Source organism: Gasterosteus aculeatus, chromosome 4, assembly GCF_964276395.1.
Source record: "Gasterosteus aculeatus chromosome 4, fGasAcu3.hap1.1, whole genome shotgun sequence".
Lineage (NCBI taxonomy): Eukaryota > Metazoa > Chordata > Actinopteri > Perciformes > Gasterosteidae > Gasterosteus > Gasterosteus aculeatus.
This window is the reverse complement of record NC_135691.1, coordinates 26,430,955-26,449,100: the sequence shown is the minus strand read 5'-3', so window position 1 is coordinate 26,449,100 and position 18,146 is coordinate 26,430,955. Positions and strand designations below refer to the sequence as shown.

General features: G+C 42.9%; 3 protein-coding genes and 1 long non-coding RNA gene across 6 annotated transcripts in view; 2 read left to right on the top strand and 2 right to left on the bottom strand.

The window, feature by feature from the left end:
• The window catches only part of spg-1c (spiggin type-1C), a 144,218-nt gene that overhangs the window by 50,687 nt on the left and 75,385 nt on the right, over positions 1–18,146 (top strand).
• Positions 1–18,146, top strand: part of spg2 (spiggin2) — an 87,599-nt gene that overhangs the window by 3,468 nt on the left and 65,985 nt on the right. The window contains exons 2-17 of one of the 3 annotated variants that reach the window (XM_078100200.1): positions 11,098–11,142; positions 11,760–12,048; positions 12,489–12,618; positions 12,769–12,832; positions 13,031–13,113; positions 13,578–13,770; positions 13,881–14,006; positions 14,107–14,227; positions 14,363–14,498; positions 14,580–14,657; positions 14,762–14,840; positions 14,977–15,120; positions 15,319–15,468; positions 15,738–15,832; positions 15,915–16,047; positions 16,441–16,751. In XM_078100200.1, coding sequence (XP_077956326.1) covers positions 11,098–11,142; positions 11,760–12,048; positions 12,489–12,618; positions 12,769–12,832; positions 13,031–13,113; positions 13,578–13,770; positions 13,881–14,006; positions 14,107–14,227; positions 14,363–14,498; positions 14,580–14,657; positions 14,762–14,840; positions 14,977–15,120; positions 15,319–15,468; positions 15,738–15,832; positions 15,915–16,047; positions 16,441–16,445 — 1,871 coding nt within the window. In that variant the 3' untranslated portion in view covers positions 16,446–16,751. 3 annotated transcript variants of the gene reach the window in all.
• LOC144406244 (uncharacterized) lies at positions 73–8,580 on the bottom strand. The gene has a single exon (XM_078101587.1). The coding sequence runs from the start codon at positions 7,145–7,147 to the stop codon at positions 1,238–1,240; it is 5,910 nt and encodes a 1,969-aa protein (XP_077957713.1). The 5' UTR covers positions 7,148–8,580; the 3' UTR covers positions 73–1,237.
• On the bottom strand, positions 8,600–9,752 carry LOC144406248 (uncharacterized). The gene is made up of 3 exons (XR_013467451.1): positions 9,095–9,752; positions 8,868–8,929; positions 8,600–8,777 (listed from the first exon to the last, which is right to left on the bottom strand). It is a non-coding gene; the product is annotated as an uncharacterized LOC144406248 (long non-coding RNA).

The window sequence follows — 18,146 nt, the reverse complement described above, 5'->3', positions numbered from 1 at the left end:
TTGGGTTCGATGTATCGTAAAACCTTTTAGCAAGAAGCTATTTAAAAAATAAATGAGACCCAGAGATGGATGTTCTTTTAACAAAAGTAAAATAAATAGGGCAACGCCCTTGTTTATTTAAATACAATAATTAATTTTCCCCAAAACCCAATATTACCGAATAGAGAAAAATAAATAACCAAAACTTTCCCAAAACATAAATAATAAACTCCAAATTCAGTGATACAAACCCAATAGTATCAAGGACGTTACATCAAAATATATGTTCGAAATGTTCCCGTTCCTCAACTCGGAGAATACCAGAGTTCAACAATAACAACAAAAACTTTCCCCTCCAAGTGTCATGAAACAAGTATCAGCCGATGCGGTGTTGGGCCCAATCACCACACACAGCCACACATGTTCCAGTTACTCACGGCAACGATATGTACGGAAAGAAAACACGTTGCAGACCTGTTTGGTCTGGCAAAACATTGAGAGCGCCGAAATCACTTTGAAAACATTGAGAGCGTGGAAACTCGGGTCCGCGATGCGAGTCACCGACACGTCCGCCCGGCCACGCCCACCGTGGTTAGCTAGCTCGGCTCCCTCGATGGCGACCTCCGCTGCTTCTTCCCCGCTCCGTCCGACGGGGTTTCAGCTTTGGTTTCTCCTCCGTTTCCAGGCTCACAAACACACCGAGTCCGCGGTCCACTCCTTCCAGCCTCCCGCGCCGGTTTATTCTGACTTCTTGTCTCCTGCTAGCGTCTTTTTCTCTTCCCCAAAAACGCCGGCGTCCCGTCTCTTCACGACTTCTTCTCTCCTCCTCCAACAACCAAAAACTTCCAGAACTTTCCAGTCACGTGTCTTCCCCGTTGTTTTCCCAACCAATCACCATTGGCTATACAGCGCGAATACACCACTGACCAATAATACGGTAACAGACAGTAAGTACTAAAAGACTAACGGCCTAAAGCCTCTGGAGATAGTATTTAACTAAACATGAACTTAACATTAGTATTCATCACTATAACAAACATTACTCCATGCACAACAAATAAACATCTCCCCACTTAGAAATCAGGTGTCCCCTATTATGTATTTAATGTAAAATAAACATTTACTTTTTCTTTTTATAGGCAGGCACCTAGTTTTGAAAGTATGACTATAGTCCTAAGGTCACCAGGGGACTACACTCTCCCCCTTCTGGACAATTTTGATGCCCTCATCAAAATAAACCTTAGAGAACTCTAATAGTCTACCAGCCAACACTAGGGACCGGATTAAAACAAGTGTAACACAACGCCATGGGGTGGCACCAGAGAGTTTGACATACACCGCTCCTGGAGTCTCCATAGAGTCCACTTCCCACCAACACGCCATGGCTTAGGACTGTCACAGGGTGGTCACAAGGCTTGCCCAGTTCATCGTAGCTCAGCTTGACCACTGGACGAATTACTCGTTTTGAATGCTCAGCTTGTCCACTCTCAGCTTGAGTGTCCGGATAGGGATTGACGTCTGCTCCCCCCTCTAGAACGTCGACTTCTGGATCAGCGTTGGGAGGCTTGTTGGTCAGATTATTGACCGCTGGCTCTATTTCAACCGGGTCGTGAACTTGTCTTTCAGGTTCGGTGACAATTGGCTCGGATTGCTCCCGGGACAGTTCTGAACATGTCAGCAACTTGTCCCAGTCTAACTCAAGGGGGCTTGGCAGGTATACTTCGTCATACTCTAATTCTGAGGACACGTCGTCATCTTGGTTGGTTGTCGGTCCTCGTTCTTTTGTCTGTTGATGCAATGCTCTGGTCACAGGTCTGTGTTGTGCCCCCACTTCACCTTCGTCGACAGGGATTCTCACCAGGTAACCAATGGGTAACAGGTGGTTACGATGAATAGTTTTTTCGGCTCCCATGCCCCTCTCTGGCTTGATCTTGTAGACAGGTAAGTTGGGTAGCTTCTCCATAACAATATATGGTGAGGGTAACCACTTGCATTTCAATTTGTGCTTGCCTGTGACCCCAAGGTTTCTCAGCAACACCCGGTCGCCTTTGTCAAGGACTTGTTCTTTGACGTGCTTGTCGTGTGCTTTTTTATTTCTTTGGTGATTACTGTCTGACGCTTCAGTTGCAAGACGGTAGGCTCTTTGGAGATCTTTCTTTAGCTTAGCAACATACTGATGGTAGGACTTGGTCTTTTGATCGTCCTCGGCCACGCCAAAACAGATGTCTACCGGTAAGCGAGCTTCTCTGCCAAACATTAGCAGGTAGGGCGAATACCCAGTTGCGTCGTTTTGAGAACAGTTGTAGGCATGGACTAACTGACTGATCTTTTGACTCCATCTTTGTTTTTGCTTTGGATCAAGTGTGCCCAGCATTGACAAGAGCGTACGGTTAAATCGTTCTGGTTGCGGATCTCCTTGAGGGTGGTAAGGCGTTGTTCTTGACTTACGAATACCCAACATCCTCAGTAAATCTTGGATCAGGTTGCTCTCAAAATCGCGGCCTTGATCCGAATGTATGCGGGCAGGGAGTCCGTAGTGTACAAAGTAGCGCTCACACAGTATCTTTGCAACGGTGACCGCCTTCTGGTCTTTGGCTGGAAAAGCTTGGGCATATCGAGTAAAGTGGTCAGTCACTACAAGGATGTTGGTGAAACCTTGAGAGTCTGACTCAAGTGACAGAAAATCAATACAGACTAGGTCTAGAGGGCCTTGGCTGGTAATCTGTTTTAAGGGAGCAGCTCTCTGAGGAAGGGCTTTGCGAGTGATGCATCTGCCGCAGTTTTTGATGTACTGCTCCACTTCAACTCCCATTTTCGGCCAATAGAACCGGTTTCTGATGAACTCAATGGTCTTGTCCATTCCCAAGTGACCTGACTCATCATGCAAAGATCTCAGGACCATCGGAACATACTCTCTTGGCAGTACCAGCTGCTTTACCTCCGTCCCATTTTTCTCAACCTTTCTGTAGAGCAGATGGTTTTGAATGAACAGCTTGCTTACTTCTTTGTTCAACAGGACAGAAATTGGATTATCGGGGCTGATGAATGATGAACCACCACAAAGCGACTGCTTGACTGGAGCGATAGTAGGATCAACATCTTGAGCGGTGACCAGGTCTTTGTAACTGAGCTGACTCAAAGAACCGAGATCCAACCAAACTGGGGAGGCAAAACACTCTGGTATACCATCAGGTGACACTCCAAGGGACTCGGCCATCGTTGTGGACTCTGTTGGAGTTTCACAGCACTTGATCTGCTTGCACAGGGCTTGAACACTTTCAGTCGATACAGTTTGCCAACCTTCTTCTGTGTTCGGACAAGGGTTGCGTGACAGGGCATCGGCGTCGATGTTGCTGCTGCCAGGCCTGTATTGCAGGGTGAAATTGTACGTGGCGAGTGCCGAGAGCCAGCGGTGACCTGTCGCATTGAGTTTGGCAGTCGTGAGAACATAAGTTAGGGGGTTGTTATCAGTCCTCACGGTAAACTGTGCTCCATACAAGTAGTCGTGGAACTTGTCCACCACTGCCCACTTAAGTGCCAAAAACTCAAGCTGGTGCACAGGATAGTTCTTCTCAGAGGCACTCAGCTTGCGGCTTGCAAAAGCAACAGGTCTCAAGCCCTCAGGGTACTCTTGGTTGAGGACAGCTCCAAGCCCTTGGAAACTGGCATCTATGTGAAGTATATAAGGCTTGAGAGGGTCGGCGAATGCCAGCACGGGTGCATTTGTGAGGCAGTGGATGATCTTTTTGAATGCCTCGGAACATGCCTGGTCCCACCGGTCCCCAAAAGGCTCATTGACTTTGTAGTAAGTCTTATCTGATGCTGAGGTAGACTTGTGTTTCTTTTGGGTGGGAGGATACCCTTTGCACAGCTCTGTTAGTGGTCGGACGATGATGGAAAAGTTTTTTATAAACCTGCGGTAGTAGCCGCAGAACCCCAAGAACGACTGCAGAGAAGGAAGGTCGGTTGGCGTCTTCCACCGCGTCACTGCGTCAACTTTGCTCGGGTCTGTGGCGATACCGTGCTCAGAGACTATATGCCCGACATATGTGACTCTTGAGCGACAGAACTGGCATTTGTCGAGGGACAACTTTAGTCCAGCCTCTTCAAGACGAGCGAGAACTTTGAGGAGTCTTTGCTCATGCTCCTCCAGAGTTGTGCCGAAGACAATGAGGTCATCTAGATAGACAATGACTTCAAGCATGTGCATATCGCCGACTGCCTTTTCCATAAGCCGTTGAAATGTCGCAGGGGCCCCTGTAATTCCCTGCGGCATCCGCTCGAATTGGAAAAATCCTAGGGGACAGATGAAAGCGGTTTTGTCTTTGTCCTCCTCAGCCATTGGGATTTGGTAATAGCCACTGCGCAGATCCAACACCGAAAACCACTTACTGCCTGACAAACAATCGAGAGCGTCGTCGATTCGGGGTACAGTGTACTGGTCTGGGATAGTTCTCCGGTTCAGGGTGCGGTAGTCGATGCACATACGAAGTTGCCCATTCTTTTTACGTGCAAGAACAATTGGTGAAGCATACGGACTTCTTGATTCTTTTATGATCCCAGCCGCCAATAAACCTTGCAAGTGACGTCGAAGGTCATCCAAATCCGCTGGGGCAATACGTCGAGATCTCTCTCTGAAGGGAGTGTTATCATTCAGGCGGATGTGATGTTCTACCCCTTTAGCCAGACCGACATCCCACTCTTCAACAGAGAACACCGGGGAATGTCTGGAAATCTTTTGACTCAGCCTCTCTTTCCACTCTTTGCTTATGGGTGACTCACTGAAGTCAAACAAAGAAGGATCCATAGCTGGAACAGATTCCACATTAGGGTTCGATGCATCGGTCACAACGTCAGCGACGTGAAGGTGAGCGATCACAGTGCCCATTGGAATGGCAGTTTGCTTCAGAGACTCATTACGCAGTAGCACCAGGAAGTTGTTTGAATCGAGCATCTTGGAGAACAACACAGTTGGCTGGACAAGTACACTTGAAGGAAGGGTAGGTGAGCGGGCTCGCTCAATGATGAGTATGCTGTCTCTGATGACTTGTGTTTCTTTAACTTTGCAGATAGCAATGTATTCAGTGCCAGGGGGAATTCTGAGAGGACCAGGCCCAGCCCATTTAACTTCAGCCACAGGCAGGTCTTTGTTGCCTTTTATGGTCATCCCTGCAGGAATGGGTAAATGGTTTTTCTCTTGCACGTGGATGTTGAGTGACTTTATGTTCTCCAGGTCCTCTTTTGTTGTTCTGGACTCGAAAGGCTGAACCCCCCTAACGTTTGTGCCGATAAGGACAGGTATAGTCTCGGAGCAACGTGGATCAGGGCACACCAAGGCCAAGACAGAAACAGACTGGACCTTGTGGGACTTCGATTTTTTTGGCAACTCCAACTCGATCTGGATGTACCCTTTGTACGGGTAGCTGCTCTCTGACTCACTTAGGCCCCATATGGCTAGACCTGTCACAGAATTTAACTGAATGTGTGATAGGTGTTTAGTATACCAGCTGTCGAAAATGATGGTAACTTGCGACCCACTGTCCATCAACGCGGTGCAGGGGTTGCCATTGATCCTGACCTGAGCAGTGGAGGGCGGTCCCACGAGTCCCTCGGGCAAACTGTTGGTCTGTACATTTACCGCGCTTCTCCTGACACTGGCATTTGTCGTCTTGGTTCTTGTTTCGTTTTCAGATGTGCGGTTCTGTTTGGACTTTCTTTGCGCTTGCAACAACTTCTGAATAACTTTGGGATAGTTCTCAGGAGAGACACACTTGGTGGCAAAGTGCCCGTCTTCCCCGCAGCGATAGCAGAAAAAATCAGTGGGGTCTCTGGCTGTAGAAGGTCTTTGCTGCCAGGGTTTTGGCTGGGTCTCTTGTGGGCAGGGCTCCGTAGCAAGACCATACTTGGGCTTGACTGACATGACTGAGACTTGTTTTCGGAGCTTTACTACTTCTTTCTTTAAAGCTTGAACGTTCTTGTCGTCAGAGTTCTCTGCCGCCGGAGTGACTGAGAGCATTGTGCTCGTAGAAAGGTGACTTGGCATGGCGGCAGGGAAAGAGAGTTCACTTACTTGGTCTCTGAGTTGGTGTATTTCAGCTCTCAGATCTTTCAACTCTGTGTCGACGGTCACAGTAGCGCTTTTGGCGTAGACGGCTTTGGGATTATGGAGTCTGCGACGTGAAGCTTCATGCTCCTCCTCCTGTCGTATCTCATTCAACAGCTCAAGAAAAGTGGGAGGATTGTTTCTGCGCTCTCTCAATCCGAGATTTAGCATCATAATATCAGATCTGATAGCCCCTTTAATGAATTGGTCAAGACGTGCTTTGTCTGCCTCCGATGACTGGAGTCCACCCTTTTTGACAACTTTATTTAGGATTCTCTCAAGACGTCTCAGGAACTCCGAGAGCTTCTCATTGGGGTACTGACACAACATTCGGAAAGCAAAGTAAAGTTCCTCACCGCTCTCTGGGTTGCCAAAAGTAGTCTCTAGAATGTCAATGTACTCCATAGAGGTTGCAGATGGGTTGTTGAAACGGACAGCTTGGAGGATCTCCAGTGCGGGACCCTTTACACTTTCCATTATTCTCATTTTCTTTTCTCTTTCCGGGCGATCGTATTCTTCAATTAAAAGTCTAGCTTGCTCAACCCAGTTTTCCAACTGTTCCTCTCCTGGGGGTGTGGGCATGACCCCTGAGAAAATGCGCAGTCTTCTGTAAAGATTGTGGTCACTATGTGGGGGCTGGCTGGCCCTTTGCAGGACATCACCAACTGCTCGAATGATAGCTTCAGGAGTTGAGGCTTGCAGTGGGGAAAAAGGACTGGAATCTGGCAGCGGCACATTTTGAGCATCACCAGCTGCCTGAGCTTGGGTTTCTCCCTCCTGCTGAGAAGGTCCAACGATCATCCAGGCCTCAGCAGACCCCTCAGGAAAAATATCAAGAGGAATGGCGTCGGTGTCCACATTCTCCCTGCACTCACATAGCACAGTTAGACTTTGAGACGTTGGGTCATACATTCTTCCTCTCACGCTGACTCTCCCGAGTGCTTTGACAGTCTGCATCGTTTCCTCGATGAAACCAATTTCAGTGTCCGGAGGTACATCTTTAACCAGCAAGGCTTTCACCGGGTCTATTCCTTCTCCAACACACCAGTTCTTCAACTGAGCCATCCCCACGGGTTGTGCACTTACTGTGACCACTTGTCAGAACTAAATTTGGTAGGTTTTACTTGTAGGTTAAAAGCTAACCAGCTATTGGTTTTAAACTACTTTTTAAACAAACTGTTTAAATCTCTGGGTCATACTAAAGTTAGAGCTAATTTAAACTACTGTTATAAACTAAATTAACAATCCCAGCGGTGCCTCCATTTTATGTAGCACCCGTATCACCACTCTGTGAGTCACTCACGTGAGAATGGGGGGTGCTTGGGTTCGATGTATCGTAAAACCTTTTAGCAAGAAGCTATTTAAAAAATAAATGAGACCCAGAGATGGATGTTCTTTTAACAAAAGTAAAATAAATAGGGCAACGCCCTTGTTTATTTAAATACAATAATTAATTTTCCCCAAAACCCAATATTACCGAATAGAGAAAAATAAATAACCAAAACTTTCCCAAAACATAAATAATAAACTCCAAATTCAGTGATACAAACCCAATAGTATCAAGGACGTTACATCAAAATATATGTTCGAAATGTTCCCGTTCCTCAACTCGGAGAATACCAGAGTTCAACAATAACAACAAAAACTTTCCCCTCCAAGTGTCATGAAACAAGTATCAGCCGATGCGGTGTTGGGCCCAATCACCACACACAGCCACACATGTTCCAGTTACTCACGGCAACGATATGTACGGAAAGAAAACACGTTGCAGACCTGTTTGGTCTGGCAAAACATTGAGAGCGCCGAAATCACTTTGAAAACATTGAGAGCGTGGAAACTCGGGTCCGCGATGCGAGTCACCGACACGTCCGCCCGGCCACGCCCACCGTGGTTAGCTAGCTCGGCTCCCTCGATGGCGACCTCCGCTGCTTCTTCCCCGCTCCGTCCGACGGGGTTTCAGCTTTGGTTTCTCCTCCGTTTCCAGGCTCACAAACACACCGAGTCCGCGGTCCACTCCTTCCAGCCTCCCGCGCCGGTTTATTCTGACTTCTTGTCTCCTGCTAGCGTCTTTTTCTCTTCCCCAAAAACGCCGGCGTCCCGTCTCTTCACGACTTCTTCTCTCCTCCTCCAACAACCAAAAACTTCCAGAACTTTCCAGTCACGTGTCTTCCCCGTTGTTTTCCCAACCAATCACCATTGGCTATACAGCGCGAATACACCACTGACCAATAATACGGTAACAGACAGTAAGTACTAAAAGACTAACGGCCTAAAGCCTCTGGAGATAGTATTTAACTAAACATGAACTTAACATTAGTATTCATCACTATAACAAACATTACTCCATGCACAACAAATAAACATCTCCCCACTTAGAAATCAGGTGTCCCCTATTATGTATTTAATGTAAAATAAACATTTACTTTTTCTTTTTATAGGCAGGCACCTAGTTTTGAAAGTATGACTATAGTCCTAAGGTCACCAGGGGACTACAGTCTCAAAATACGTCTCACAGGCGGCTGGAAAACAATTAAATGAGTGTGATATGAATACAAAAAGAAAATCAAACGCAAGTCACAGTAACATTTAACAAGGAAGGAGAAACAGTGTCACTTACACACAATGACGTCGTCTAAATCTGGACTTTTCCCGGAGCAAATACGAGGTCACCGCCTCATTATGAGGCGAGATTAGTCTGTGAAAACGAAATGTACAGTTATGATCGGTATCTATACGTATATATTCCCTTATACCGCAGAATGAAAGCATATTCTTTAAATCTGACCCTTGCTCCGGTTCGTAGCGCCTGTAGTTCGTCTCGGAGTTGTGAAGACGGCGCACCGCTTCCTGTAAACGACACGGCAAAGAAAACACTTTAAAAAAGCTGTTTCTGCTCACTTGTAAGGCTACTAGGCTACTCTTAGCTTAGCTTGAGGCTACTAGGCTACTCTTAGCTTAGCTTGAGGCTACGCTACTTTTAGCTTAGCTTGCAGTCATTGAACGTATTCTTACCGCTATCGTGGGATTGTGCGCCCGTCTCCTCTTCTTTGAGTCGGTTCCTCTCCTCCATGGACAGAAACCCGCAGAGTCCTGAACGCTCCAGTGGAGCGAACCGCTCGTTGATATCGGCAGTTTGTTGTTGGAGTCGACGAGACGATCCACTCAGCATTCAGCAGCTTCTTCTCGTCTGTCTGCGGACTGGCCGAAAGTTGGTGACCGCGGAGAGGAGTTGAAGGCGAGTTGAACGCGAGACGTCGTCCAGCCATTATTCACGAAGCAGCAAAAACCAAACAAAGGAACTGGAGATACAGTTCTTCTGAATATAGTAACACACTGTTTGTATGCTCGTCTTGCAAGTACTGCTGTATCAGTCATGCCTATGACCTCACACGTGATTGGACGAGGAGTCGAAGGGTCCTCCAATCACATACGAGGTTATTGTTATACGGAAGGACCAGTATTTTAGGAAAACAAATGGTTGGGACTTTGAAACAGCTGATATGCTTTATGTAAAGCAGTGTTTTGGTGTCAGCAGAACGACTTTCCCTAGAAATCTGTACAGTGGTGCCTCTTTCTCCATTCCACCAGACAATCTTGAGTCTGACAGACATGCAATGTTGACAATGTATCATCAGATGTACCCTTGTGTCACTGAGGTTGAATGTTTTGTCATGACATGTAAACGGGTAACATATATGAATGTAACTTACTCAATTGATAGATGCAGAGCATAAAGGTCAGTGTATGTTTATGCTAAGTGGTGTGGAAACACTAACAGTTTTGAGGAACCGTCCTTGACCCTCTAGCAGAACTACGACCAGCCATTATAAAGCAGTTTATAGTTGGTAATGTTGGGTCAAAGGGTACGGCATTTAAACACGTTCTTGCACAAGTTTCCTGGCTTCATCTCCACCCGGACAGACATTTTTATGGAAAGCCAATAGAAGTTTGGGGCTTGCAGGGAACAGACACGTCATACCCAGCATCATTTCTGCCAGTTGAGCGCATTGCTAGAAGATGTGTGGTTAATACATCCTCTGTGCATTTAAGTAAGACCAAAGAAAAGGTCACTGTAGTCCTGCCACTATGCACTGTAGTTGAGCTCTAGGAGACTGATCTCTGCAGACCCCTCATGCTGATTCAAATGTTGTTTGCATGGAATGCTCATTTTTCCTTGATTAAAACAAATTTTTTAAAGAAGTTATTTTGTGTATCTTTTTTACATAACATTTGCCATTGCTAATGGCGTACACAGTAATCTAGCATATTTGAATTAAATAAATCAATTCAGGCTAAAATGTAAGAGTCTATAATTAGGCTACTGAGCCTGATCTATTTGTACCAGAGATTTTCTTACCTTTTAAAAAAATGTCACCTGGGCTAAAACTGCCTCTGCGACCCTGATTTGCATTTGTATAGCTCACAGCATTTTCATTTACATGTCAAAGCCTCCCCTAGAAATAGGAGGAGGGGGGTCATGGGGGGGACAACTGCCAAGGGAGGCCCACGTCAATTTCTGACAATTTACGGCAGTTTTCGGCGTTGCCCGCAAATTGCCGCAAACCTAAAATTCCACGACAATTTACAGTGCCGCATACTGCCGAAAATCCCACTTTTCATGCAGTGAGGGTTATGCAGCAAGTACTTATAATTTTGAGATGTTGCATCAATTGATAGATCATTGTAATGAAATGAATGGACAATCATTTCAACCGTAGCATTGGAATGGCATTTTGAAATAGTAGGACTTTGATCTTACATTGAGTCATATTGAACAGGTGATTTTAGGTAATGAACAAATGATCTTTAGTTTTTGTGTATTGTATACAAGCAATTGAAAAAAAGTTTTGAAGAGTTTTGAAAAATATGCAATTTGATCATTGGGTGAGTTTTGCATCAAGAGTTTTGAAAAATGGCTCTGAAATTAGCGGCAAAGTGATTGGAGGAGTGATTATTCCTAAATTACTCTCATAATTAATGTTTACTTGCATAATGTCACTGTATTTTTCTTCTAGTTTTTGGCACAGTGAAATTGTTCAAGACCAACGAAACTCAGACTTGTGAGTACAAATCAATCATGTATATAATCATTATATTTATCAGTTCACTACCCAGATTACTTTTTCACATTATTTTATTATATGTCGTAAGTACTGACTACATTGTTTTCAGGTTTTCACTAATTAATTCTTACAGTTCTCAAAATTGCCTGTAGGTATGTGAATGTGAGTGTGAATGGTTGTATGTCTCTGTGTTAGCCCTGCGATTGGCTAGCGACCAGTCCGGGATGTACCCTGTCTCTCGCTAGTTAGGTGGGATAAACTGCAGCCCCCCGCGACCCTATGTGCAGGATAAGCGGTTTGACAATGAATGGATGGAAAACAAACAAACAAATTCCACTGACCATTGCAATATGTAGGGTTGTGTATATCGGATAATAACAGTTTAGGTATGTTGTTTAGAATTTAAATAAAAGTTTAAGCATTTGGCTTATTTATTTAAAAAAAGGCAGTCTTAAAAATCATATTTGGAATTCAATGATAGTATTCCTTGCACTGGGTAAGGAAAATCGAATACACGTTGACCATAACATTCAAATCTTAATCCAACATTATAAAGTCATTTCATTTACTTATTTGTCCTTATTGTCTAACTTTAATCCCTCAATTGTGATCAGACACTTGCAGGACATTTGGCAGCGGGATCGTCCAGCCTTTTAAGGGGGAGAGTTACTATGTTCGGTCCGACTGCCAGTTCAGACTCATAAGCTTCACTGTCAACCAGAAGGAATATTCTGTCACCATACGGCGAGGTCACAACGGGCTGTTGGTCCAAGTCAAGATCATCATCAACAAAGTCACGACACTTTTGCAGAATGGCCACGTTGTGGTGAAGAACAAAAAGTTTGAGCTCAGGCAGAAAACTGGTTTGGGTCACCGCCACCAATGGAGAAGACAGCGACTAAAGTAAAAACAAACACCTGTTTTATGTCAAGTGGTGGTCACAATTGGTGAAAAAACCACATCCTCCACTACTCTTCATCTAGCAAAAACGCACATTTTACACAACTACAATTATTTGAAAACTTCAGTTCCTAGTTTTTTTTAGATTTTTAGACACACAGCAATTGAAATTAAGAGTAGCATGTTGATTAGTTGAGGAATATAAGACATTTTTCTTCTTCCTTTAGATGTATTAAATGTTGTGATATATTACATTGATTGGATTGTTCAGCGGTGTTTGCTTTTAAAACTTGAATTGAAATATATCCTCATTGTACTCACATACTTTTACTTATATGCAATTTTCACTGCAGGATTTTTAAAACAGTATTTTAACAATGTAGTACTTGTACTTCTCTAGTACACCAAATATTTAATAACAGTCAATGTTTATGTCTTGATAGGGTAACCCATCCATGCAACCGAAAATACCAGCATATCTTTAAATACGGCATCTACAATAGACTGAAGAGCTCGCTGCTTCCTTTTAGTGTCACCTGGCACAATGTACATGGGGGAATAAACTCTCTGTGGGTAAGTTGACGTTATACAGTCGGCTCAATACACTTTTAAGAGCAAAATCACAGTAAGACAAATGCATGCAGGCATAATCAATGTCTCAAGTTCGTTGGAACATGCAACACTAATTTCACTGAAGCCCATTTGTTTAAACTTGTTGTTAAGGTGACATTGGAGTCGGAACTGAACACCACCACATCTGGGCTGTGTGGAAAACAAAACATTGCAGGTATTATTAACTGACTGGAAGTGAGACATTGATTGTTGTAATATAGCAGTAGTAACATTGAAAGCAGTAATTTCATGAGCAGCTGCAATCATTTCTTTTGGTGGTGGTGAAAGTGGTACAAATAGTGATTTAGCCAAATAGCCAAACATTTGTTTGCGTCCAGTTTGGTTTAACAATGTACATTTTTCATGACATCAGGCCACAGGGACGAGTTGATCAGAGACAGCAAGCTTCATGACCACAAATGTAAAACCAGCAGTCCTGTGTTGCAAAAAAACGATGTAAGTTAACAGTTGTAATGATTAACTTATTTCAAACACAGCCAAGTTCACGCTGTGATATTAGATTCCAGTATGCTATTGGTAAGGCTCTTTTCTACCTACTTATATCTTTTTTTTCACTCATTGATCTCACGGTACTGACTTTTATTAATTAATTAGGGACTCATAGGAAAAAGAGGACGCTTAAGTAAAATAAGAAAAATAGAACACAATAGAATACATAGACATAGCAGGTGGAAAATAAACCCATAAAAAAAATAAGAAATAATATTAAGATCAGTAATGATTTCACTACATAACTACAAACATAAACACAGCAGCCGGAGAATCTGCATTTTCTTCTGTTCTTTTCTACATCATTGGTGGAAGATTTATTTTTTAAGATTGAGACTCACAAATTAATTGAACAATCTATAGTATGTGTCCTAGTTCCAGATATTCAAGTAATTTCCTCGTGTTTGCAGATATGCCGTCAATTCTTTCAGGAAATCAAGGACTGTGTGCAATACAACAATTCTCACTATCAGCGACTCTGTGAAGAGAACATTTTTGGCTTTGAAAACAACCAGAGCGTCTTCTGTCCTTTCTTCAAAGAATTTGCAAGCCAGTGTAACCAATCAAGAATCAACCGATTTTGGAGAGGTTTAACCAAATGTGGTAAGCACTCTTCAAAAACAAAATTAAAAAAAAAAAAAGATTGGTATTATAGGACACTCATTGGAGAAGAACACATTATGTTATTGCCCATTTTCTGTGGTTTTATTCAGAAAAACCTAGGTGTCCAGGAGATCTGATTTATCGGGAAAATGGTCCAGCAGTTATTCCCAGCTGCTCCAATCCGAAACCTCTACCCTTCTACCAGGAACTCACTGAAAGCTGTGCCTGTCCAGAGGGTGAAAGAGCACAATATGTCTTTATGATGTAGCTCTCTAAAAGTTTCATAGCTTGTTTAGCCTCACTGAGCCTAATAACATGGTGTTATTTGTATTTTAGGTAAAGTTTTGAATAATGGTGCAAAGGGCTATCGCTGTATTCCTTGGTCCAACTGCTCTTGTGAGTTTGCTGGCAAGAGTTACAGAAACGGAGAAATACGACGTTCCAAGTGTCACTCATGGTAATATACTTTATTTTAAACACACACAATGATCCCCAGCAAAAAAATGGGCATATATACTGCTGCTTTACCTCTTTTTATGTTCAATAACATGAACTATTCAAAGTTTTTAATTTAGGTTTTATTTTCACACAGTACGTGTCATGGTGTGGTATGGCGATGCTCAGAGAATTTTTGCCACAGAAGATGTGTCATTGAGGGCCCGTTTGTGACAACATTTGATGGAAAAAAATATGTCCTTCCTTACAAATGTGCATATTTAGCTTCAAAGGTAATTTTTGCCCCAACATGTAAGAGACACAGAATATAGATGTATTCTTTTCATGATATTAACTACTCCTTTACTTTAAAGGGTCCCAGCTGGAGAATAAGAATACATTTTTCACGAAAAGGACTCTATCTTAGAAAGGTTGTCGTGCGGCTCCCAGGGGTACAAGCAGTCTTGAGGAATAATTTAAAATAACACAATCTTTCAAACACATGTAATGCAACAGTAGTGTGCTATCATGGAATAAAAACACATTTTCTTTGCAGGAACTGATTGTATTCAGAAAGAACAAGGTTTTGTGGAATTGGCAGGAGATCACACAATTTCATCAGTTCCAGGAAACTTGTGAGGAAATATAGTTAATTACATTATTTGGCTGGAATTCATTTTAAATGTGTAGTACGTCTAGTTGCCTAGCAATCCATTCGTCATGGCTAATTTACCCGGCCACCCATTAATTAACTGAATTCTCTCCCTGTAGGTAATGCTAAGATTTACTGGGTGTCCTCCACGTTCCTCCAGGTCCACACAACCTCCGGTTTATTTTTTCAAATTCAGCTGTCCCCTGAAATCCAGCTGTTCATCGACGCACCCAACCAATCCAAGTCCAATGACAAGATTGAAGGTGTGGACCACAGTTTACAGACAGGCCCAAATATATTTCCTTCAGGATTTTCTTTTCACTTTGGGCCTCACTTTTATTATGACCTTTAAATTAGCGCTTAAGATTGAATGAATAAACTGAAATGAATCAAGGAAATACATTATATTTTCTGTGGCATGATACAGTATGATTTGTAAACTTAGCCAGTATGTCTTTTAGGTCTTTGTGGTAATAGCAACAGGAACACCACAGATGACTTCACCACCGAAACCGGGTTCTTTCCGAACTCAGTTCAACTATTTGCTCTCTCCTGGATTATGGGGAATTGTCAAGGGAACATACCCACTACCTGCACCAAACGTGAAAATGGTACGAATTTATAATATAAATGTGTATATTTGAGATGAGTAGCAGTACAAGAGGCCCAGCAATGGGCTTCTTCTTATATGGCACCTTTTAGAAAGGCCACTGCACTAGTGTGTATAAAGTCACACTCAATATTTGATTTGTCTACCGATCAGGGCTGAGAAGTAATTTAGAATATTATACAAATTATAAGACTTTGGTTTTAAAACATTGAAATTTGTTCACTAGCTTACAGAGATATAAAATGCATTAATTTCAATGTGTTTTTGTAGAGAATTATGCTCATGAAAAGTGTGCAGTGTTGAAGCAACCAACTGGGGTATTTGCCCAGGGCCACCCTCGTATCCCAACTGATTACTACTATAAGGTAACAAGCATTTTGCCCCATACCAAATCCTTTATAAGTTTGGGAGTTTAAGAAAATAACATATTAATTACTTTTTTTACAGACTTGCATTCAAAGAATATGTAACTCTGGCAGGAGTCAGAAAGAGGCCTTGTGTATTGGTCTTGCCAGCTACGCCAAAGCCTGCGCCGGTGTTGGTGTTGTAATTGGTGACTGGAAGAAAAACATGGGCTGTGGTAAGTTTAGTTCTGAAAAGTAAACAACGTATTCTGTGAACATCCTCACACTTTATTTTCTAGAGTTCACTGAAAAGAACCAATAGAGGTAGGCTATGTCGTACAAACTAAATAAACTGAATGAAATTAGTTCAGTTGCTTTTATGAGATGTTACTTTTTTTGTGATAATAATACAATGATGATTCAAATGCAGAATTTTATTAAAAGTAAATGTTATAGTTTTTTACAGAATATAGTTTGAAACAATCCTGTTGGAAAAAAGTCTGAATTAAGAAATTTCACCATTTTAGTAGAATAAATAAATCATATATTTAATACCTCTTTCTCATGTCTTGCTTCCCTTCCCTTCCACTCTTCCCTCCTCACTTTGATACCTCGGCTCACTGCAACAGCATAAAGGTAGGCAGCATATTGAAGGTGTATGCACAGAAGAATTGCTGTCAGGAGAAGAAAACATTTTTCGCAATATGCTACCACCCTGTGACCATCAAAAGAGAGGAAAAAACGTTCACCTACAAGCACATCACCTCTTGTGAGTGCAGACTGTGTGACACAACACAGAAAGAATGTTGTTAGCGCAGGCTACAATAAACAAATTGGTTTTAGTGCATTTATTGATAATTAAAATGTCTCATTTCATTTCTTCTGGAAAGCAATTTCTTGATCTGCTTTTAGTCAAATAAAAATAATCATTGTCTACTTACCAAGATTTGTCCTATGTGTCTTCATTCGGTTCATCAATAAACCCAACTTCTCTAGCAAGGATTAGACCTTGTGATGGGAAGTTGATTCGGTTCTTTGAATCTTAAAATTAACAAATCTTTTTTCCTAGTGGGGGAGGGGGGGGGGGGTTGCTCAACATTCCCTGGCCTAAATACGTCCACTGCAAACACATATCATATTCTCATGTAGGTTAGTGCATGTAAACCAGCAGGAAGTCCCCCCTGTAGGCCAGACCACTTGGTTCGGCCTATGCGGTTGTTGGAGGACCCAGCCCAGGTCTACTGTGAAGCCTGCTGAAGACGGCTACAAGGATGCAGCCTAGCGACTTTGAGACACAGCTTATTACTTAACGTTACATTTAAAACTCAACTCTTCCGCACCGTTGAATCACCCGCCCTGAATAAATTAGATCCTTGTCGGCCCGCACTGCATGCTGGGATATGCTAGGCCGCACACACAGCTAGCTGCAACTAGCTGTGTCCAGACATTTTTGGGTTTCCACAACACTGTGCCGTCTACAGTATGATTAGTACAGTACTGCAGTTATCCACGCCGTGTAATGGTAAAATATGTTATAACATTGTTTTGTGCTAAAGCCGTGTCTCAAGTGTCCTGTATTTGACCCTGATGTGCAAAGAGCAGCATGATACAAAATGTTAGTTTGCAGCTGTGCCCTGAGAAGGGAGTGCAGTCGACTCGATCTCATAGAAGCTTCAAAACAAAGGACTCCTGTTCATGGCCTTGGTTCATATCTTATTCTGTACGAAAGTTCTGGATCCAAGTTTTACTTTCATGTCAATTAATAATGATTTGCACCGGCCACTGAGGAGGATCTTCTGTGTGTGTGCTACCCTCAGCTTCACCTGGGTTCTTATCTCAACCTGCTTTGCCAGCTTCTCGTAACAGGCACGGAGAATGTCCTTCATATGTGTATAAAAACTCAGCGTTCTTACTGCTCGGAGACGTCATTTCCACAATGCACCGTGATACGTGCTGGTGTATTTGACCTCCTGCTTGCAAGCAATAAATGGACTTTTTGCAACTTTGATCATTCATCAAGACTCTGTTTTATCAGACAAATCATTCTCTTCTACCGAGCTTTTATTGAAATATTCCACAACAGCCGTCACCCCCCCGCCCCCTCCCCACCGATACAGTCAGCAGTATAATTACAGTATAATTACTTTCAGCTTAAAGTAATATTGCAATCTTAAGGCAGAGGAGATTTCATCAATGTTGTCAATAAAAACCACAACAGTAAACATATTTATTAACTTGTATGCAAGGTATTTTTCTTTCTTCCTTGCATAGGATACAAGCTATTTCAACTGTAAAAAAAAAATATTAACATGTCCACGCTACAGTAGCCTAATGT

Excerpts from the sequence above, each read along its gene's own strand:
- LOC144406244 (XM_078101587.1), bottom strand. The coding sequence starts at position 7,147 with ATGGCTCAGTTGAAGAACTGGTGTGTTGGAGAAGGAATAGACCCGGTG.